Consider the following 23,344-nt stretch of genomic DNA (forward strand, 5'->3'; position numbering starts at 1 on the left):
AAAACACAATATAAAAACCATAAGTCTGAAGAAGTCCAGAATCCATGAACAAAGAACCACGATACCATCCTATGATATCACGGGTATTATCAAGAGAGGGACACCACATGAGGCAGAGAGGCCTACCTGCCTGCACAGTGAACCGCACAGTGAGCCACACAGTGATAGACCGCTCATAGAAACCTGCTCGGCAGTGAACAAAAAGAAGGCAGTCAGCTCTGAGCTCTTGCTTGCCTTTTGCATTCGCCTCGATTTCTCAATCTTCCTCAGTACTTTAACCAGCAAAATGAAGTTGAACATTGTCTCACACCCCATCTCGGAAGTTTCTTTGTGTCGAGGCTGTCCTAGTATGTGCTCACTTCTGGAATCTTCTCAGAGACAGCAAAGTGCTGGGTCACTCAGACGATCTCCATTCTGTAAATAGCAGGGTCTAACAGTACCAGAAACACATGTAAAGTGAAAAAACAGATGTAAGAGAAGTAGAAATGACATTTTTGTGAGCTATCTTGAAGACGTCGACTGCAGGAGCGTTGTATGCTGGCAGCATCTTGACTGGAAGATGTATTGATGTATTTTATGGAAAACACCAAAAGTGTGTGTGTGGGGGGGTGTGGGGAGGGGAACACATGCTGCTAAGATTAGATGAGGTGGCAAAGACATGAATGACCCAGAAAGGCTAAGTGACCTTTTCCTATAATTTCCACAAAAAAAACATGATTGGATATTTACAATATTGGATGCTACACTTTTCATCACCTCCAAAGTGGACAACAGTTCATACAGTTCTTGTGGTCTTTTGATCAATTTTGTTTTTTTTTTGTGCCCTATGTGTAACTATTTTATAACATTGGAGAAGTGAGAAAAATTTTATATTTAATTGCATTAGCAAAGTGAATATTTTGTAGCATTTTGTCTTAGTTTCCTTTAAAATATGACCCATTAATGTAATGGAGATACTGAACTTTTCATTGTATTTGTTTCAAGAGCTCAAATAATAATAATAGTCATTTTCACCCCAAGTTTGTTCAAAGGTACAGGAATTGCAAAGTATTTAAACATTTATTGATATGTTAATTAAATCTAAAGAGACAAATGTAACACTGCTTGCTGCTGTACTCAATGCCATTTTGCTGCTCCATTTGCTACTGTTGTGCTGCCTCCAGGATGTCTCTCATGGCTTCTGTTCCTGGCTCTTTGCTGTTTGACTTGTCATGGGCACCACGGTACTGTAGGGGTTAGCACAACACTTTTGAAGCTTGGGGCCGAGAGATCATAAGACCTAGGAGCAGAATTAGGCCATTTGGCCCATTGAGTTTTCTCCCCATTCCATCATGGCTGACTCATGACCCCTTTCAACCCCATTCTTGTGCCCTCTCACCTTAAGCTTTGACACTGTCTAATCAAGACTGTATCAACCATCGCTTTAAATATATTCAAATGATGTGGTCTCCACAGCCATCAGTGGCAATGAATTCCACAGATTCACCACCCTCTGGCTAAAGAAATTCCACCTCATTCCTGTTCTAAGTGGACATCCCTCTTTTCTGAGGTTCTGCCTTCTGGTCCTTGACTCACCTGCTATGTGAAGCATCCTCCATGTCCACTTTCCCTAGGTCTTTTGATATTTGATTGGTTTCAAAGAAATCCTTCGATGATTTTTTTTTTCTGAATCCCAGTAAGTACAGGCTCAGAGCCATCAAACGCCCCTCATAAGTTAATCTTTTCATTCTTGGTATCTTATCTTGTTAAGAAGTCTCATGTATGGCTCCTTGTCAAAGGCCTTCCGAGTAAACAACATCCATTAACTCTCCTTTGTCTGTCCTGCCTATTGTTTCCTCAAAGAATTCTAACAGATTTGACAGGCAAGGTTTCTCCTCAAGGAAACCATGCTGACTTTGGCCTGTTTTATTGTGTTATCCGTGAAATCTCATCCTTAATAATGGACTGCAACAACGTTCCAACCACAGAGGTCAGCCTAACAGGCCTATTAATTTTCTTTTTTCTGCCGCTCTCCCTTCTTAAAGATTGGAGTAGCATTTCCAATTTTCCAGTCCTCCAGTACTATTCCAGAATCTAATAATTCTTGAAAGATCATTACTAATGCCTCCACAATCTTTTACAGAACTCTTGGTGTAGCCCATCTGGTCCAGATGACCTATCTACCTTTAGACTTTTCAGCTTTCCAAGCACTATTTCCCAAGTAATAGCAACTACTTTCACTTCTGCCCCCTAACACTCTGGCATACTGTTCGTATGTTCCACACTGAAGACCAATGCAATATACTTAGTAAGTTTGTCCGCCATTTCCCTGCTCCACCCCCTCCCCCACCCTATTACTACCAATCCGGGATCATTTCTCAGTGGTCCGAAATTCAGTCTCACCATTTTTTTTACTCTTTAAGTATCTGAAAAATCTTTTGGTGTTCTATTTTATTATTGGCTGGCTTACCTTCATATTTCATCTTTTCTCTCTTTAATGCTTTTTTTGGAGCCTTCTGTTTTTAGATGCTTCTCAATCCTCTAACTTCCCACTAATTTTTGCTATATTATATGCCCTCTCTTTTCATTTTATGCTATCTTTGACTTCCCTTGTCAGCCATGGTTACCTCATCCTCCTTTTAGAATATTTCTTTATCTTTGTGATGTATCTATCCTGAGCCTTCCTAATTACCCCAAGAATCTCCAGTCATGGGTGTTCTGCCATCATCTCAGCCAGTATTCCCTTCCAATCACTTTGGCCAATTACTCTCCCATGCTTCTGTAATTCCCTTTACTCCAATGCAATACTGATACTTTATCTCCTCCCTCTCAAACTGCTGGGTGAACTTTATCATATTATGATCACTGTTTCGTAAGAGTTCTTTTATCTTAAGCTCCCAAATCAAATCTGGTTCATTACACAACACTTAATCCAGAATTGCCTTTCCTCTAGTGGACTCAACCACAATCTGCTCTAAAAAGTCATCTCATTGGCCTATGTCATTTTTTTTCTAAGGATTTGATTTCATTTTTTACTAACAGAGCCACCTCACCCCCTCTGCCTATCTGCCTGTGGTTTTGATACAATGTGAATCCTTGGATGTTAAGCTCCCAACCATGATCTTCTTTCTGCCACAACTCAGTGATGCCCACAACGTCATACCTGTCCATCTCTAACTGTGCTATAAAATCTTCTGCCTTGTTCCATATACTGTGTGCATTCAAACATAATATCTTCAGTCCTTTATTCATCAACCTTTTTGATTTTGCCTCCATAGTACACTTCAGCTTATCCCGCTGACTGCAATTTTGGCCTTTCATCTGCCTTTCCTGCCTCACCCTCTCACTACACATTGCGTTTACTTGTATGCCAACTGCCCCATCCTCAGCCTAATCACCCTGGTTCCCACCCCCCTGCCAATTTAATCTAAACCCTTCCCAACAGCTGTAGCAAACTTGTACGCATTAGTCCTCCTCAGGTTCAGGTGTAACCTATTACTCTTGTACATGGTTTCCCCCCCCCCCCCACCAGCCTAGAAAAGGTTCCAATTATCTAACGACATGAAATTCTGCCCCCTGTACCAGTTCCTTAGCCACTTAATTCATCTGTTCTCTTATCATATTTCTGCCCCGACTAGCATGTGGTACCAGGAGTAATCCATGATGACCCTGCTCTTCAGCCTCTTCCATTAATTTCTGTACTCATTGTGCTGGACTCTTCCCTTTCTATCTATGTCATTGGTAGGAACGTGCACAATGATCTCCGTCTGCTCACCCTCTCTCATGAGAATATTCTGCAGCCGCTCAGCAACATCCTTTGATCCTAGCTTCTCCGAGGCAGCACACCATCTTGTTATTCCTTTCGTAGCCACAAAATCTCCTGCACATCCCTCTCTATCGAATCTCCTATCACTTTCACTGTACCCGATTTTACTCTTCCCTGCTCGACCTCTGAGCCGGCCACAATGCCACTGGCCTGGCTGCTACTGTTTCACTATCACAGTTGATTGAAGGTAACTGTAGAGGCATGAGAAAGGAGCTGGCCAAAGATTATTGGAATGGGACTCTCGTCTGAAATACATTAGAACAGCAATGGCTGGAGTTTCTGGGACTAATTTGGAAGACGCAGGATTAGTTCAGCCCAAAGACAAAAAAAGCATCCTGAAGGTAGGACGAGGCAACTGTAGCTAACAAGGGAAGTCAAAGACAGCATAAAGGCAAAAGAGAGGGCATACAAGTTATTGGGAAGCTCTTAAAACCAACAGAGAGAAAAGATGAAATATGAAAGTAAGCTTGCAATAAAGTAAAATAGGATACCAAAACATTTTCCCCCAGATATCTAAGAGTAAAAGAGAGGCAAGAGTGGACAATGGACTACTGGACAGTGATGCTGGAGAGGTTGTAATGAGGAACAAGGAAATTGCAAACAAACTGAATAAGTATTTTGTGTCAGTCTTCGCTGTGGTTGACCACCAGTAACTTGCTACAAGTTTGAGGGAATCAGAAAGCCAAAGTGAGTGTAGTTGCTATTACAGAAGGTGCTTGGGAAGCTGACTGGTCTGAAGGTAGATAAGTCACCTAGACCAGAGGGACTCCACCCCAGGGTTCTGAAAGCAGTGGAATTGCTGAATTGTGCAGGCATTAGCAGTGATCCTTCAAGAATCGAAGGATTCTGGAATGGTTCTGGAGGATTGGAATTGTCACCCCACTGTTTAATAAGAGGGGATGCAAAAGGCAGGAAGTTATTTGGCCAGTGAACTTGACTTCTGTCTTTGGCGAGATATTAAAATCCATTATTAAGGATCACAAATTTCTAAGTACTTGGAGGCACCTGATAAAATACGCCTGTCAGATCTGTTGGAATTCTTTGAGAAAGTAACAGGATAGCTGTAGAGAGTCAGAGGATGTTGTTCAGTTGGATTTTCAGAAGGCCTTTGACAAGGTGTCATACATGAGGTGGTTGGACAACATGGGCACACACCTATTGTATTACAGGAACGATAGTAAATAGACAGGAGATTGGCTGACTGGTAGAAAGCAAGGAGAGGGAATGAAGAGAGCCTCTTCTGGTTGGCTGGCTGTGACAAGTAGTGTTCTGTTGGGTCAGCTTCTTTTCATGTGATACATTAATGAACTGGATAATGGAACTGATGTGTTTGTGGCCAAATTTGTGGATGATGCAAAGGTAGATAGAATAGCAGGTTATGGTAAGGAAGCAGGGAGTGTGTAAGGATGTAATACTGAAGATTTGTAAGGTGTTGGCCAAGCTGCTTTTGGAGTATTGTAAGGAAATTTGGGCCCCATGCCTGAGGAAGGGTATCCTGGCATTGAAGGGTTAATGTATGAGGAGCATTTGATTGTTCTGAGCCTGTACTTGCTGGAGTTTAGAAAAATGCAGGGGGAGGGGGTGGAATTTCATTGCCACCTATCAAATATTGAAAGCCCAGAATAGAGTAAATATGGAAAGGATGTTTTCAATTGTGGAGCGTCTGGGATCAGGGGGCACAGCGTTAATGGAAGGAAGTCAGTTTAGAACAGAAATGAAGAGGAATTTCTTTACCTGAATCTTTGGAATTCATTGCTATACACGGCTGTGGAGACCAAATTATTGGGTGTATTTAATGCAGTGATTGATGTTCTTGATTAGCAAGGGCACCAAAGGTTACAGGAAGAAAGCAGATAAATTGTTTTATCTGTTTACCAGTTGTTTACAATATATATTAAATGCAGCATCTCCAAGTTTGCGGATGACACGAAGCTGGGCGGCAGTGTCAGCTGTGAGGAGGATGCTAAGAGGATGCAGGGTGGCTTGGATAGGTTAGGTGAGTGGGCAAATTCATGGCAGATGCAATTTAATGTGGATAAATGTGAGGTTATCTGCTTTGGTGGCAAAAACAAGAAAACAGATTAATATCTGAATGGTGGCCGTTTAGGAAAAGGGGAGGTGCGACGAGACCTGGGTGTCATTATACACCCAGTATAATTATAGTCCTGACGAAGGGTCTCGGCCTGAAATGTCGACTGCACCTCTTCCTAGAGATGCTGCCTGGCCTGCTGCGTTCACCAGCAACTTTTATGTGTGTTGTTTGAATTTCCAGCATCTGCAGAATTCCTGTTGTTTGTCATTATACACCAGTCATTGAAAGTGGGCATGCAGGTACAGCAGGCGGTGAAAAAGGCGAATGGTGTGCTGGCATTCATAACAAGAGGATTCAAGTACGGAGCAGGGAGGTACTACTGCAGTTGTCCAAGGCCTTGGTGAGACCACACCTGGAGTATTGTGTGTAGATTTGGTCCCCTGACCTGAGGAAAGACATTCTTGCCACAGAGCAATTACAAAGAAGGTGCACCAGATTGATTCCTGGGATGGCAGGACTTTCATATGATGAAAGACTGGATCAACTAGGCTTATACTCGCTGGAATTTAGAAGATTGAGGGGGGGATCTGATTGAAACGTATAAAATTCTAAAGGGATTGGACAGGCTAAATGCAGGAAGATTGTTCCCGATGTTGGGGAAGTCCAGAATGAGGGGTCACAGTTTGAGGATAAAGGGGAAGCCTTTTAGGACCGAGATTAGGAAAAACTTCTTTACACACAGTGGTGAATCTGTGGAATTCTCTGCCACAGGAAATAGTTGAGGCCAGTTCATTGGTTATATTTAAGAGGGAGTTAGATATGGCCCTTATGGCTAAAGGGGTCGGGGGTATGGAGGGAAGGCAGGTACAGGGTTCTGAGTTGGATGATCAGCCATGATCATACTGAATGGTGTGCAGGCTCGAAGGTCCAAATGGCCTACTCCTGCACCTATTTTCTATGCTTTTATGTTTCCATTTTTAAATGGGATTGAGAAGGAAAATAAAATCAGTGGTGATGGAATGGCAGAGCAGACTTGATGGACTGAATGGCCTAATCCTGCTCCTATGTCTTGTGTATTATCTCTGATCTTCCTTTCCATCCTGCTAGTAGCTTCAGCGATTCTATTAAACCGGAAATGATCAGCAGGACAGGCAGCATTTGTGGCAATGAAAGAGAGTTAATGGTTTAAGTCAATGGTTTTGGATCAGAATTTAGCTGCTTTTCTCCACTGTTCACAGAGTATGTCTAATATTTTTTTGCCTCATTTTGGATTTTCATCATTGGCAGTATTATGCTTTTCACTATTTCCAAGCTGCTGTTATGAGCATTTGATTGTCAGTCTGCTTGGTGAGGAGAAAGTCTCTTGTTTGATAGTTTAATTAAAAGTCAGTTGTAATTAGGGCACTTTGGAACTGTTGACACAGAGGTAAGCTGTACAAACTGGTTGCATTATTGTCTGCACTCAGTAGGCACTGCATTTCCCAACAACAACTTTATCCTGGATTCTCTTGAGTTTGTGTCAAGACACATCTGTGGGAAGGATTACTATAAAGAGGATAATGGGTTAAAGTAACAGATGGAAATGGGGAAATTTTCAATGAAATTTGGCAAGGGAAAGTAAAATATGGCACTGTCTACGAATGATTGTTTGGAGTCTGATAAGGAAAGGTAGCAAGGATGGTGAGAACTAATTTGTACTAGATAAACTCATTTGTGTTTGACAAACTTAACAGACATAGGTGCAGGATATTTGAATACTAAGCTTACTTAAATCACGTTTTTTTTCGCAAGTTGCAATACTAATTACGTCACACAATAAACATTTTTTACTCTGATATTGCAGGTGCAACTTCCTGGAACAACTTTGCAACCAACTCCTTCACAAACATTAAATTTACAGGTAGGCAACTTTTATTATGGACCTCTTTCTGTCCTTAAATAGATTCAATGAACGTTGGAGATATTACGGGTGTGGCTGGTGCAGAATTAGCCGATTCATTGATTGGAAAGGGATTGTCTTGTTTGCTACTGGTTGTGATTGCTGGGCAGCTTTCTGTTTTGTGAGGTCAGCCATGTCCAACAAGATTTTACCAAAGTACAGAAGGCAGCCTAAGTCTCACAGATGGCAATATGACACTTACAGACTTCAATTCTCCGTGCAGCGAGTGGAATTGTACATGTGCACCTGAAAAAGGTGGGGAAACCCTAAAACAAACCATTTATTACTTAGCAGGATTCGATTGGCCTTGCCATAATCAGGTGGTTTGAAAGCATTAACACTGAGATAACAGCACTCTTGGATCATGGTAAAAGATTGACATGACCGGCAAAACCATCCTTTATACAATCAGAAACCAAACTCTTTCTACCAGCTCAAAATTTGAGATCTCAAACAGCTTTAGTGGGTTAAAATGAATGAAGAAAATGCTAGTTCATCGAGTTGGAACAAGGATTTCTTTAAGTGAAGTTGGAAATTAAGGTTGGATAGGATAAATAAAGAAGTAAATAATTTAACACTTACGAGTTTTTTTATTTGCTGATTCCTTTTATTTGATAAGTGAGCACATTGAAGAAGGCATCAGTAAGATTTATTATTACTGACTTATTTTGCGACAGCAGTACATGCAAAGATAAAAATAATACTGTGGTATGACTCGTCAGTTACATGTACAACCAATGCCGTGTGGGTACTCTAGGGCTTTTCTGGTGTCCTGGACGATAAGGCTGTAAGGTGTTTTTAGTGGGATTTGTTCATTCAATTGCTTGAGAGTTAGAGAGGAAAGTTAATAGATTTTTTATTTTGGTCTATCAATCAGCTAATTCCGAAGAGGCCTAGTGGCCTCCTTTGCTTTGAGCACTATTTGGTTCTAATTACTGTTGGAGAAGATGTCCCCACTCTGTGGGCATGGAGCCATAGCCAAGATGATGACATCATGGATGATTAATTTCTACAGAGTGGGATGCGAGAGGTCAATGATGGTTATACCTCAATGGTTATAGGGGGTTCTACAGTTAGTGGAGTAGAGCTGAGGAAAAGAACAAAGGTAGAACAGGAGTAAAGTTGATACATAGTGAATGATCAATTTTGTTATGGGGTTTCAGCTCTGAAACTATAAATTACCAAGGCTATGTGAAAGGTGTCCCAGGCTGTACTAGAAGCATGGGAAGAAATTACAGAAGCTTTGGTTATTATTTTTCAGCCAACCCTAGCTATAGGAATGTTTCAACGATTTCTGATCTTGTACAGTTGTTCACCATGTGGAACGGATCAACTGTGTTGGTTTAAATGCAGTGACAGGCATATTATTCAAATCTTTTCTAAGCAATTATCTAAATCTCAGTTTAGAAAGTCCCAGATGAATGAGAGCCAGTCAAATAGATTTCTGAAGGGACATTCATGATTGAGGCAACAGGATGGTTTTATGATGTAGACAACATTGATTTTTGCAAGATTTTTATATCAAAAAGTAAAGATAGATGGAGTCTAAGGAAGGCTGGTCCATTGGATCCAAAACTGACTGTGGATGTAGAAACTAATAAGTGACAGTGATAATTTTTGTCACTGGAAGGCTGTTCCATTGGGGTTTCATAAGCACAGTATTCATTAGCATCTCCCTTTTTGTGCATATTTTGGCCTTGAATAGCGAGAGGATGGTAGGATGTTCACAAATGTTAGAAAAAGATCAGCTGTGGGTTGACTTTGAGGTAGAAAAGTTTGGCTTTTCCCAGGAAGACATTCATTTTCTGGGCATTAGGTTGAAAAGTGGCAAGTGGATTTTATTTCAGAGAAGTACATAATGTGTTGTATTTAAGGTGGTGAGAAAAAATTAGTGAATGTAAAATAAATTGGAAGGTATTGAGAAATGTGGGGAAACGAAAAGACCTTGGAGTGGATGTTCGCAAATCCTTAAAAGAAGTAATATGGCTCGGCAGAGTGCTTTTTAAAATATAATTTAACAAAAAACATACACAGGATGCTTTCAATTATTAGCCTTAAACGGTAAGAATGGAATTATGCATAGTGCTGATTAAGTTGACATTCAAGTACAGTTCTAGGCATTATAAAAAAGACATAATGATAATGGAGATGGTACAGAAGATATTCTATGACTAGAATATTTTAGCTACGAGGAAAGATGGGACTTTATTTGAGAAGTGAAGAAAAGAGACATCTGAAATAGATTGAATTGAGGAGCAAGAATAAATAGGAGGGACTTGCTCTCTTAGCTGAGGAGCCAAAAACTTGGATTAGTTGGGAAGGGTTGAAGGCATATATATTAAAAGGAAATGGTAGAAAATGCAAGAAAATAGGCTCAGGAGTAGCCCAACAAGCTCTTGAAGCCTGCCCTGGCATTCAGTATGATCATTGCTGATCTATGTTAGCCTCAGCTCTTCTGTGCCATTTCTCCACATATCTTAATTCCGTGATCTATTAAATATCTACTCAGCTCTGCTCTAAATACTTATAATGATCCATCTTCTGTCATCCACTGGGGCAAAGAATTCCAGGGAATCTCAGCTTCTGTGACAAGGATTTTTTACTACTTCGCTTTTAAATGACTGGTCCCTTAATTATGTAACTATATTTTCTTGCTTGACTCTCCCGCTTGTCATAATATTTCAACATCTACACTGTCAATTCCCCTTGGGATCTTATTTGTTTGAATTCTTCAAAATCCAAGGAATTTGACTGGAATTACTTAAGTCTCTTGGTGTGAGAACTGCCTTGTCCCAGGAACAAATTAGTGCATCTCCTTTCTACAGCTTCCAATGTTACTATCTCTTTTTATTATTATCTTTTTATGGAGCAAAAATTCACACTATATTCCAGCTGTAGCCTCAGCAACACAACTGCAACAACCAACCCATCCCTCCATCCTCATTTTAAACTACAACCTCTTTCAAATGAAGGCCAATACCGTAAATTCCGGTGTATGAGCCAAGAATTTGGCCCTAAATTTTGGTCCTAAAATTAGGGAGTCGGCTTATACAGAGGGTGCCAACTTTAGGAAAATGAATACACGGAAGATAGGTCGTATTTATTGGCTGTTTTACAAAAGAAAATACAAACGCTTATGAAATCTACACGAAAGATCTACAAAACACATTTTGTTTCTCAATTTACTTGTACACACTATTGTCGTCAAACGTTCAGAGCTTGAAACTCTCACACTCTTCATTATCGGACTCTCCGAAAATCGCGTCCCATTCTTCGGCAGTCACCATATCATCGTAAAGATTGTCACTTTCTGCTTTGACCGTCATTTGCAGCTTTACTGGCTGCCAAATCTCCATCGTCTTCTTCCCAAAGCAAATGATCTTCAGTGCCATTCAAAGCATTGCTGATGCCGCACTTCTTGAAGACCTTCACAATGCACTTGGCCTTCATTTTCTCGCACGATTGCACTACCCACTCGCAAACTGTAGCTAGAGATGTGGCCCTCATACTTCCCGCTGGTGTGAATGACTGATTTCCAGACATCATCCATTCGTTCCACTGTCGACGGATGAATTCTTTGAATGGTTTGTTTAAACTCACATCTAGTGGCTGGAGCACGGACATCAAACCACCGGGTATGACTGCAATGTCCGTATTTTCAGCTTTCAATGCTGCTTTGTCTCACCTGATGAGTGCGCTTTGAACACATCCCAGACAAGTAGTGACTTTTCCTTCCTGAAACCTTCGGGACATTGATGCCGCACCTCTTTAACCCACTTCGAGCAACCTGCTTCGTCCATCCAGCCGCGTTGTTGAACGTAAACAACAATATCCCGCAGGTATTTTTCTTTCTTTGGGAATATTTTCCTCTTAAAAATCACCATCGGTGGTAGTTTGGTCCCATCAGCCATACACGGTAACACGACAGTAAAATGTTGCTTCTCGTGTCCAGTTGTTTTGACAAGGACTGCTTTCTTCCCCTTCTGATTGACAGTGCGGTTGGTTGCCAGCAAAATCAAAGTACATTGGCGTCCCGTCCATGTTACCAATCAGTGAGTGCGGATAAGAATGTGCCTTTTGATGCTTGATTACAGACGATTAGAAGGCTGCAATCTTATTCTCAAGGTTGCTCGGCAACTTCTGAGCAATCTTTGTTTTTTGTCTCAACACAAGATCACGTCTATTCGTAAATCGGGTGCACCAACTTCGCGTAGCTTTGAAATTTTTGCTGACCTCACGGTGTTTTTCGGCCCATTTCAATGCTTGAACTCAAATCATTTCTCTGCTACCAGTGTATCCAGACGATCGCTGGTGATTCATCCACTCTAAAACTTTTTCTTCCAGTTGGCAACTGGCACGTTTTCCCATGGTTTGCACATTTCGTTTTTGGCATTTCCCTCAGCTTCCCTCTGCCCTTCTCCACTCTCTCACTTGTTTCTCGTTTACACAAAACTTCTTAGCAGCTGCAGAATTATTCGTTCCTTTAGCAAAATCAACAGCCTTCAGCTTGAAGCCAGCATCATATCGCATTCATTTTAATCTTTTGTACATGGTGGTCGTAAGCTCAATACTGAGTACATGTACTGATCCCGCCACCACGTGTTATGTTTTATGAGATTACGATGGGCGCTAAATGGTTTCACGGTGGTTACATTTCAGAGGATTCTTTACCATTGAGAACCTAATCCAAAACTTCCCTCCCTGATTTATTTATTAAGAATTCGCTTATAACGCTCTACAGTGTGTAGGCCTATTTTCTTAGCAGGTACTGGTTCACAAAATTTCCAGGTTCTGGATCCGGCAAAGCTCCGGCATGTGAGATCTTGTGATCTTTTCTGGTTAAATTAAAAACCTCTACAAAAGGGGTCGGCTTATACAAAGGTAACATGAAAAAGTCACTTTTTTAACCTTGAAAGTGGGAGGGTTGGCTTATACACAGGAGTTTACAGTATACCATTTCAATTGCTTGTTCAACCTGCCTACAATCTTTTTGTGATTTGTATACTAGAACACCTAGATCCCTCTGTACTTCACTCACTTGCAGTCTTGTGGAGGGAAAAGTGGAGGATGAGGAAAAACATTTTCACAGTGGTAGGGGTCTGGAATTTGTTTTCCAAGAACGGTGAATGTATAAATGCTTGCTGCGTTTTAAATGTGTCAATGTGGGAGAGCTGTGACCTGCAGGATTATGTATCAGGATGAGGAGTTTAGGTTTTGTGACTTTTGATGAGCTAATGGGATCCTGGGTAATGTAGATTTTCTTTGGTTCTACATGAAGTTGCATTCTTCTTTGAGGCAAAAACTCAGTTCAGACCAAATTTGTGTGGGCTTGTGCAGGTAGTATTGCCAAAGGAATACTTCTGTGAATGTCTAAACCAAGGTTTGGATGTAACTGACAATGCTATCCATTTGGGATTGGGATTAATTTATTTTTGCCACATACACTAAGGCATGCTGAAAAGTTTGTCCTGCATATTATTCATATGGATCAAATCATTACAGAGTACATTGAGATAGAACAAAATAAGACAATAACAATTAAGAATAAAGTGTAACAGCTGCAAAGAAAGTGCAGAGCAAGTAAACAATAAGCTACAAGATCATAATGAAGTAGATTGTGAGGACAAAAGTCCATTTTATAGTAGGGAATCATTTTGATAGTCCTACTACAATGGGGTAGATGTTTTCCTTTAGCATGGTGATACATACTTTCATGCTTTTAACTACCCTATCGAAGAAGGTAGAGAGAGAATGTCTGGAGTGGGTGGGGTCTGATTAAGCTGGCTGCTTTACTGAGGCAGCAAGATGTATGTGCAGTGTCCATAGAAGAGAGGCTAATTTCTGTCATGTGCTGAGCTGTGTACACAGCTCTGCAGCTTCTGGTGGTCATGGGCAAAGTAGTTGCCATACTAAACTGTTATGCATCAAAATAGGATGCTTCCTATGGTGCATTAGTAAGAATCAGCTGGGACATGTTAAATTTCTTTAGCCTCCCGAGGAAATGGAGGCATTGGTGAACTTCCTCAGTCATGATATGCATGTGGTTGGATCAGGAGAGGCTCTTGGTGATGTTTACTCCTTGGAGCTTAAAGTGCTGGAACTCAACACAGTTGATGTAGACAGAAAAGTATGCATCTCCCTCTCCCCTCACTTCTTGAGGTTAATGACCACCTTTCTGTGAGAGGAAGATTGTAGTCATGACACTCTACCAGTTAGCTCTCTGGCTTCCTCCTGTGTTCTGATACCGTGGTATCATTTGTAAACTTGGAGATGGAGTTAGAGCAAAATCCGGCTGCACAGTTATGAGTGTAGGGGGCTGCGTTCCAGACCCTCTGGAGCACCAGTGTTTAGAATAATTGTGGCAGAGGCGTCGTTACCTATTCTTATTGTTGAGCAGGAAATCAAGCGAAACATTTACAGTGCAATATGTTGAGTTCCATGTCTTGGAGTTTGGAGATGAATTTAGTTAGAATTATACATAGTATTGAAACTGCAGCTGTAGTCAATAAACAGTAGTCTAGTGCAGGTGGCTTTACAATGTAGGTGCCTCAGAGATGAGTGTAGGATTAGGGACATAGCATCCACCATGGCCTTATTTAGTCAGTAGGCGAATTGCAGTGGGTAGAGGTTTTCTGAAGGCTGGAATTCATTTGTTTCTTAAAGCAGATGGTCTTCTCAAAGCAGAGGAGAACCACAGATTGAAACAGTGAGAGGTTAAAAATGTCTACAAAATCCAGACATTCCACCTCTCCCGGAACTTCCGGGAGTCTCCCGCAAATTAATAGTGGCTCCCTGATGCCCACAAATTATATACAATATCACGGAAATCAATTTTTTTGAGAGCGAGCGAGAGAGCGTGAGAGAGAGAGAGAGCGAGAGAGAAAGCAAGCGAGAGCGAAGGCAAGCGAGAGCGCTTGAGAGCGTGCAAGCGACCACGAGAGAGAGCGAGCGACAGCGCGCCATGGCAGAGTGTTCCAAAAAATATATATAAAACGTACGTCACCCGGACCCCAAACTACACTGAAGTGTACCCCTGTCTAATAGGGTCAAAATAATGACAGTGTTGCTCGCTGCACTGTTAGCAACAGTGACTTTTCTATTGCCCATTGTGGGTTAAGACTGTAAAAGACATGTTGAGGTGAGTTTAACAGGTGTCATTTGTTCATTAGCATAGCTAACGTTATTTAAACTAGCTGGCCAGCTGCTAAGGAGCTACTCTATTGCAGACATCTCACCTCTCCCGGAAGTCTCCCACAAATCGATGGTGCTACCTCCCTGAAATGAGTTTTTGCAGGGTGTCTGAAAATCCCACCAGCTGATCTGCATTGGATATAAGGTCATGGCCAGTGATACTTTCCGTGGGTTCAGTCTTTGGAAGACTAACCTTATGTCCTCAATGGTGACTGTGGGTTCAAGTGCCTTGGAAGCTGATATACCCATTCTCTTCTGTGTAAATCATGCAATGAATACGTTAAGCTCGTCAGGGAGGGATGCGCTGTTGTTAGCAATGTTGCCCAACTTCATTTTGTAGGCTGTTAGAGCATGTAGGCCCTGCCACAACCGATAGCTCATTTAGGACTCGATCTTGGATTAATATGATCTCGTGGCATTAAAATTAGGGTCACTGGATTTTAATGCTGCAGACCTAGGCTTCAGTAGGGAGTGAACCTGGTTCATCCACGTGAAACCCTGGTTTCCTTGAGCTGCGTAAGTCCAGGGAATACACACTCCGGTTCCACCAAATCCATGAGATTGGGACATCTCTTACACTCAAACAAGAGAAAATCTGCAGATGCTGAAAATCCAAGCAACGCACACCCCAGTTTGTGTGAATGCTGTGTAATTTGCTACTTTGTTACAACTTGGTACACTGCATATGGTTAAGGAATTATATTTATGAATATTAACTAAGGGTTAGTAAAGAAAAGAAAGAAAAAAAACAAAAAGAGCCTATTATAATTAAATAGTCAAATGTGCACAGGTTGGAGCTCAACTCGTCCAAAAGTCATATTCACTGATCCCCAGCAGACTCCCTCACCTTGCTCCATTGAATCACGGTCCCCACTGGTCGAATCTTACGACTGGTTCTCTCCAGCGTCTTCTCTCTTCATCTCCTGCCGAGCCAAGACCCCAGCTTCCACCAATGCCAGGCACACAAAAAACACCCTCACCTGATTGGCTGGCTCACATTCCGAAGCACCTGTTATCTCTAAGCATAACCCAAACACTGAAAGACTATTACGTTAGCAGTGAGACCTTTACCAAGACATTAGACATGGTTACTGGTCTGGGAACACTTGGAATGTCCTCTTTGGTGCACAGTTCCCAACATTCTTACTCAGACCCTGGGTACAATGTCTAGGAGAGTCTCAATAATTCCCCAATCCACACGTATGTCTGGTTAGCAGTTTAAAAAAAATTTAAACATTAGCTTTATTTATCATGTACGTGGAAACATAACAGTGAAATGTGTCATTTGTGTAACAGCCAACACAGTCCAAGGAGGCAGCCTGCAAGTGTCACTCTGCCTTTTGAGCCAACATAACATGTCCACAACTTACTAACATTAAGCTCTGCATCTTTGGAGTACGCAAGGAAACCAGAGCACCCAGAGGAAACACACAGTCATGGGGAGAAAGTACAAACTTCACATGGACAGTGGCAGAATTGAACCCTATTCACTGGTGCTGTAAAGTGTTACGCTAGCCACTATGTTACCATGCCACTCCTAAAGGAAAGAAGATCCTTGTTTGTATATCAGCTGAATGCTTAAACTCCTTAAGAGTAATGCTGACCTGTTTTGTACGTGGCTTTTTAAAATCTTATTTGCTAAAGATTCCTCATTACAATACTAACATAGCCATCTGTTTGAAAAATTGGACGGAGCCAACTTTAATAAGTATCTAGACATTGCTGGAGAGATTCTGCTAGAATGTGTCTGAATTGCATGCCACCTCATCCTGATGTGTTTTGTGGCATCACGGGATTGATTGTTGCAGAAAGATTATCAAGAATATGATGCATGCTGTGTATCATTAATCTGAATAAAGCTAATGATGTGAGGCCGTGTGGGAATTCAAGCAAAACTACCATCACTGGATTTGATTCCTCCATTCTGCTTTGTCTCCAAGCATTAGCCTTGCAAGCTGGCATAAAGGGATCTGACTGGGCTTCCAACCCTCTCCCATTTTTTTAGTACGTGTGAAAATGTTACTTCAAGACGCAGCTGTCACATGCATAGCATCCAGTATTTGAAAGGTGGTAATACCTTCCCTGATGCTCCTCCTCCTCCTTTTTCTCATATGGTCCACTCTCCTCTCCTGTCAGATTCCTTTATCTCCAGTCCCTTACCCTTCCCACCTACTGGGCTTCACCTATCATCTTCTAGCTATCCTCCTTCCTCTCCCTCCACCTGTTTATTCTGGCATCTTTCCAGCCTGAAAGAACGATCTCGGCCTGAAATGTTCAACTGTTTGTTCATTTCCAGGGATGCTGCCTGACCTGCTGAGTTCCTCTGACATTCTCTGTATGTTGCTTCAATTTCTCTTGCCACTTTAAGCAAAACTATGCTGAGCTTGTACACTCAAAGGAGGGCCTACAAACGACTGTACTGCTGTTCCATAGCTTGTAGTAGCCTGGGACTAACTGAACATTGCTGATTCAAGAAGTTTAGTCATCAGCAAAGGTGTGTGTTGTCAGAGAGGAACTGGAAAATATAGAATATTTTGCCTATGTTGGAAGCTCTGTCTCCAAAAATCAAACATTGAAACCTGTGCGAGATCACCACCTCACTCTTATGCCCTCCTCCTTCCCTTTTTCCCATGGTCCACTGTACTCTGCCATTAGATGCTGCCTGCTTTACCTTTTCCATCTGTTGCCTCCCAGCTTCTTACTTCACCCCCTCCCTCTCTCCTACTCGCCCATGCTCCCCCCTAACCCCTGACTTCACCTGTGACTTGCCAGCTTGTACTCCTTCCCAGCACTCACCACCTGCCACCTTTCCTTTCTAATATGATGGAGAGTCTTGGCCTGAAACATCGATTGTTTATTTCCTTACATAGATATCGCTTGACTTGCTTAGTTCCTCCAGCATTTTGTGTGTATTGCTCTGGATTTCCAGCATCTGCAGAACCTCTTGTGTTTATTCTTCTCCACCTTCAGAGGTTACTGCTCTTGTGGATTGCTGGTGGACATTACTGATTATTGTATCTTATTTATATAAAACTAAAACACAAACTGATGGAAATAACCAGTAGCAACTGATTCAGAGGGGGTTACGAGTGCTGGTCTAGATTGATAACTTACTTTAATTTGTGGTGTTTAAAACAAAGAACATCTGTTAATTTCCAGAAAATATATATTTGGATTATTAAATTTTATTTGTGCTTTATAATTGATTTTAAATGGAAATACTCAGCATCTCCCCTGCATCCAGCTCTTCCCATCTCAATTAAGCACTGAACCACCTTAATTTAATTGAACAAATACTTTTTTTAAGCTAATCTTTCCAGTTGGTTCAGCACTGTGCTCCTTTTTCCCTCATTGGAATTCAGCTGGCTCTTCTTTTGGCTATTACAGAATCATACAGCCCAAGAATAAGCAAGAATTATTTTTAAGTAAAGTTTTGGTACAGAGTAGGAAGGATTAAATTGAAATTATTTTACTTTGCCAGCAGATGGCAGTAGCTATCTTAAATTGTAATTTTTTGTAATCAGTACCACCAAATCTGTACACACTAAGAATGTGCCTGTAAGTTAACTTTATTTTGTAAATGATTGTTAAATGTGAACTCTATTGACCTCAAGTTTTTGAATGTATAATTATGAAGGGAATGAGATTCAAGGTAATGAGAAAGCTTAGTTGATTGGGGAACAGAAGGGCCAAGTGAAGGGAAGGTAGGGGTATGGAAGTTAAACATAAGAGATTTTGTAATCAATGAAAATAGAAGTCTGAAAGATGTTTACTGAATTTAAGGTCTGTATCCTTTTTCAGTTGTAGCATCATTTAAAATCACTTTTAAGGAATAAACACTTCAAAGCTGGCAGTGACATTCTGGTTTGTTCATTTTCTGTTGAGGCTGAACTTACATAGAGTCATAGAACACTACAGCAGAGAAAACAGGCCCTTCAGCCCATTGAGTCTGTGCTAAACTATTATTCTACATAGTCCCAATGACCTGCACCTGGACCGTATCCCACTGTATTCATCCCATTCATGTATCTGTCTAATTTTCTCTTAAATGTTGAAATCATATCCTCATCCACCAATTCCACCTTGGTGGAATTTCTACCACCTTGAGTGTAGAAGTTCTCCCTCATATTCTCCTCAGACATTTCACCTTTCACCCTTAACACATGGCCTCTGTTTCTAGCCTCAGTGGAAAAAGCCTGCTTGCATTTAGCCTATCTATATCCCTCATGATTTTGTATAGCTCTATCAAGTCTCCTTGTTCTCCTTTGTTCTAGTCCTAATCTATTCAACCTTTCCCTATAATTTACTTATAACCTAAATGCTTTGCATAATTTTGAAGTTCTGTAGAACAGATTAGTTGCAAACTTTTTGGAGATTTGATTGGTGAGAAAATTTTTGTTTCACTTTTGAGATGGATTATTTTTTGAGAGGGGTAAAATGTACTGTTCATCAATTTTCTGTCGTTTTGGCTTGGGGCTGTAAACAATTAAACTGGCAGGATATATATTCAATTTTCACAAGTTAAGTAATTGCCCTGAAGTAATTTAATGAAAAAACAAAAATGCTGGAAAAATTCAGTAGGTTAGGCAGCACCTGTGCAAAGAGAAGCAATCAAACTTTCTGGTCTACATTTCTTTGTCAGATGTTCAGGAAACAACAGAGGTAACTGAGGTCAATGAAGCTGAAAGAAATTGGCGTAAACATTAATGGAATTGTAGACTGTTAAATCCCTAGGAGCTGATGATGTTTGTCCTATTGTTTTTTTAATGAGGTGGTCAAAGCTGGTTCTCATTTCTCAAACTTCCACAGATTTCGGAACACTTTTCACAGAGAGTAACAAATACAACTCTGCAATGTAAAAAAGGAATGAGAGAGTTGAAAATGTGGAAAAGTTGGATATTTTATGTTAATGTTCAGAAGGACACAGGTGAATTGTGTACAAATCACTGAAAATTAGTATTCAGATTCAGCAAACGATTAATATATAATAATATGCTTACAAGTGTAGAGATGCCTTGGTTGATTACATAGAAACCTGGTGTGGTTGCAAGTAAGATATGTCTTCAAAGCAAAGGAATTCTCGGAGCAGGTAACAGGTGGGGTTATAAAATGATGGGAGAGTGAAACTGACCTTATTCCCTTTAGGGATTAGAAGAGATGATTTCATTGCCCTGTACAAAGTCCTTAATGAATCTGACAGGTAAAGGGATAGTAGATGGTTCCTTTCTATTGAAGCATTGAGAAGCAGAAGACACAGTGTTAGCAATTCAGAAAAGAGATGAGAAGCAAGTTTCACGCACACACACAGTTTTTGGAATCCACTACCTTAGAGGTTTGTGGATCGTAGTCGCGAGTATATTCAAGAGAGTGACATAATTTTTAGTTACTATGGAAAGCAAATAATCCAAGAGTAGTACAGGAAAGTGGTGTTGAGGTAAAAGGTCATCCTTGATCTTTTTGAATTAGAGTTAGGATAAAAGACCAAATAGCCTAGCTTGCCATTTTTTTTTTCCCCCAGCTTCCAGCTCATTTTACAAGCCTTCCACTGTGGACCCACCAGGAAACAAGGACCTGCTTCTCCTGCTCCTTCTCCCTCAAAATTCTATGTGCCACCCTCTCTGCTATGTGGAGATACTTGTGGGCCTTGTCACAGTCTCTGTCAAAGCTCTGGGCCTCTCTCTCCTCTGCCTGCCAAGGACCTTTCATAAGTTTCATCCTCTACTGGATTCATGCCTTTAAGTGCCCGTTCTTTCTCCTTCCTTGTATCTAGGAAGGATTGGAAGCTTGCTTGTCTCTATACTGCGGATTCCATGGTCTCAAAATCCAGCTCCAGCCTGGAACTCAGCTGCCACTACCTCAAGACCAAGACCTTCTTCACTGCTGCTGGGCCCCTGGACTCCCCTTCCCCCACCACCACTCTCCAACCACAGATCTTTCAGGCTCCCCTCATCACTACTCACTCTTTCTCCCACCCTGCCTTTCCTGTACACCCCAACCTTTCCTATACTCCCCAACTTTTCCCCATCTGACACCACCAACCCTCTTCCCCCCCTCCCCCCATTTGATCACTGCTCTAATCTCTGCTGTGTCTTCAGCATTCCCTCTGAACTTCCCTTCTCTGAGACGGAATGTTCTGTCCTCAGCAAGGGCCTTACCTTTCTCCCCCTTCACCCACACCTTAGTGTGTTCTGAGCATTTCTTTGGGGAGAGTTTCCCACCCTGCACCGATGACCCATTTTCTGGTTCTCTGCCTCCGCTCGATCTTTTCTTCTCTAATTGCAGAAGAGACATCAACTGGCTCGACTTCAGCACTCCTCTCTCCTCCTTGAACCTCCCTCTGAACGCATTGCCCTCCTCTCTTTCTGCACCCATCCTAACCTTACCATCAAACCTGCAGACAAAGGCAGTGCTGTTGTAGTGTGGCAGACTGACCTCTACCTTGCTGAAGCCAGGCAGAAATTCTCAGATGCCTCCTTTCTTACCCCTTGAAAAGAGCTCCACTCTGGATCATCAGAAAATTGCCTCTGATACTATCACTAACCTTATCAATTCTGGAGAAATCCCATCTACTGCCACCAAACTTATGGTTCCCTTACGCTGCACTGCTTGTTTCTGTTTGATACCCAGGAACCACAAACCTCACTGTCCGGGTAGGCCTATTGTCTCTGCCTGCTCTTGCCCTATTGAACTTGTGTCTTCGTACCTCAACTCCATTCTGCCCCCCTTGGTTCAGTCCCACCTACATCCGTGGTGCTTCTAATGCTCTTGATCTCATCACTAACTTTCAATTCCCTGGCCCTAACTACCTCATTTTCACGATGGATTTTCAGTCTCTATACACTTCTGTTCAGCATCAAGAAAGCCTTAAAGCTCTCTTCTGTTTTTTTCAACAAAAAAATCTAACCATTTCCCCTCCATCAACACTCTCCTTCCTCTGGAAGATTACCCTCAAAAGTTTCTCCTCTGGCTCTTCCCACTTTCTCCAAATTCCAGGGTACCCATGGGTACCTGCATGGGCCCCAGCTATGCCTGCCTTTTCGTTTGCAATGTGGAACAATCCATGTTCCAAGCCTTCCCTGGTAATGCTCCCCAACTCTCCTGTGCTACTTTAACAACTACATTGGCGCTGCTTCATGCTTGCATGCTGAGCTCATCAATTTAATCAACTTTGTCTCCAACTTCTATCTTGCCCACTCACTTGGTCCATTTCTGACACCTTTCTCCCTTTTCTGTCTGTCTGCTGATATCATTTATAAACCAACTGATTCTCTTTTCTCAGCTTCTTCGTCTCCACTGCACCTGTTTCCAGGATGAGGCTGTCCTTTCCAGGATATCAGAGATTTCTTCCTCTTTCAAAGAACGAGGTTTTCCTTCCTCCACCATTGATGCTGCTCTCACCTGCATCTCTTGTATTTCCTGGACATCCATGCTCACCTCATCTTCGCACCACCTTAACAGTGATAGAGTTCCTCTAATCCTCACCTGCCGCCCAATGAACTTATGCTTCCAGCACAGCATTCTCTACAACTTCCAACATCTTCAACGTGATCCTACCATCAAACACATCTTTATCTCCTCCCCCCCCTCCGCTATCCACAGGGATCACTCCCTCCGCGATTCCCTTGTCCAGTAGTTCCTCCCCACTAGTCCTCCTCCAGGAAAGGCCTACCCACTCACCTCCTCCCATGCCTATATTCAGGGCCCCAAACAGGTCTTCCAGTTGAGGCAAAATTTTACCTGTGAATCTGGTGGGTTGTCTTTTATATCTGGTGCTCCTGATGCAGCCTCCTCTACATTGGTGAGACCCAGAGTAAAGTGGGGGATTGCTTTGTCAAGCACCTCCACTCCATTTGCCTAAAGCAGTATTTCCCAGTGGTCAACCATTTTACTTCCTATCCCTATTCTTGTTTTGATATGTCGGTCCATGCCCTCCTCTTCTGCCACGAAGAGGTCACTCTCAGGGTGGAGGAGCAACACTTCATATTCCACCTAGATAGCCTCCAACCTGATGGCACGAACATTGATTTCTCCTTCTGGGAATTTTTTCTCCTCCCCTTCGTTCTTCTATTCCCCACTTTGGTCTGTTACTGCTTCTCCCCAATTGCCTCTCATCTCCCCCAATGCCCTGCTCCTTCCCTTATCCCCCTGGTCCACTCCTCTTCTATCAGCTTCCTTGATTTCCAGACCTTTACCTTTCTCACCCACCTGGTTTCAACTATCACCTTCTAGCTAGTCCTCCTTCCTCTCTCCCCACCTTTTTATCCTTGTTTCTTGCTCCTTCTTTTCCAGTCCTGAAGAAGGTTCTCAGCCCGAAATATCGACTGTTTATTAATTTCCATAGATGCTGCCTTGCCTGCGTTCTGCTTGTGTTGCATCT

General features: G+C 41.9%; 1 protein-coding gene across 5 annotated transcripts in view; it reads left to right on the top strand.

Moving 5' to 3' along the window:
* LOC140198965 (POU domain, class 2, transcription factor 1-like) overlaps positions 1-23,344 on the top strand; it is a 182,807-nt gene that overhangs the window by 84,424 nt on the left and 75,039 nt on the right. For 3 of the 5 annotated variants that reach the window (XM_072260282.1, XM_072260280.1, XM_072260284.1), the window contains one exon: positions 7,681-7,737. The exons of the other annotated variants lie outside the window; for them this stretch is intronic. In XM_072260282.1, the coding sequence (XP_072116383.1) occupies positions 7,681-7,737 (57 nt within the window). The remainder of the gene's footprint in view (positions 1-7,680; positions 7,738-23,344) is intronic. 5 annotated transcript variants of the gene reach the window in all.

This window comes from Mobula birostris, chromosome 6 (genome assembly GCF_030028105.1).
Source record: "Mobula birostris isolate sMobBir1 chromosome 6, sMobBir1.hap1, whole genome shotgun sequence".
In the NCBI taxonomy this organism is placed as follows: Eukaryota; Metazoa; Chordata; class Chondrichthyes; order Myliobatiformes; family Myliobatidae; genus Mobula; species Mobula birostris.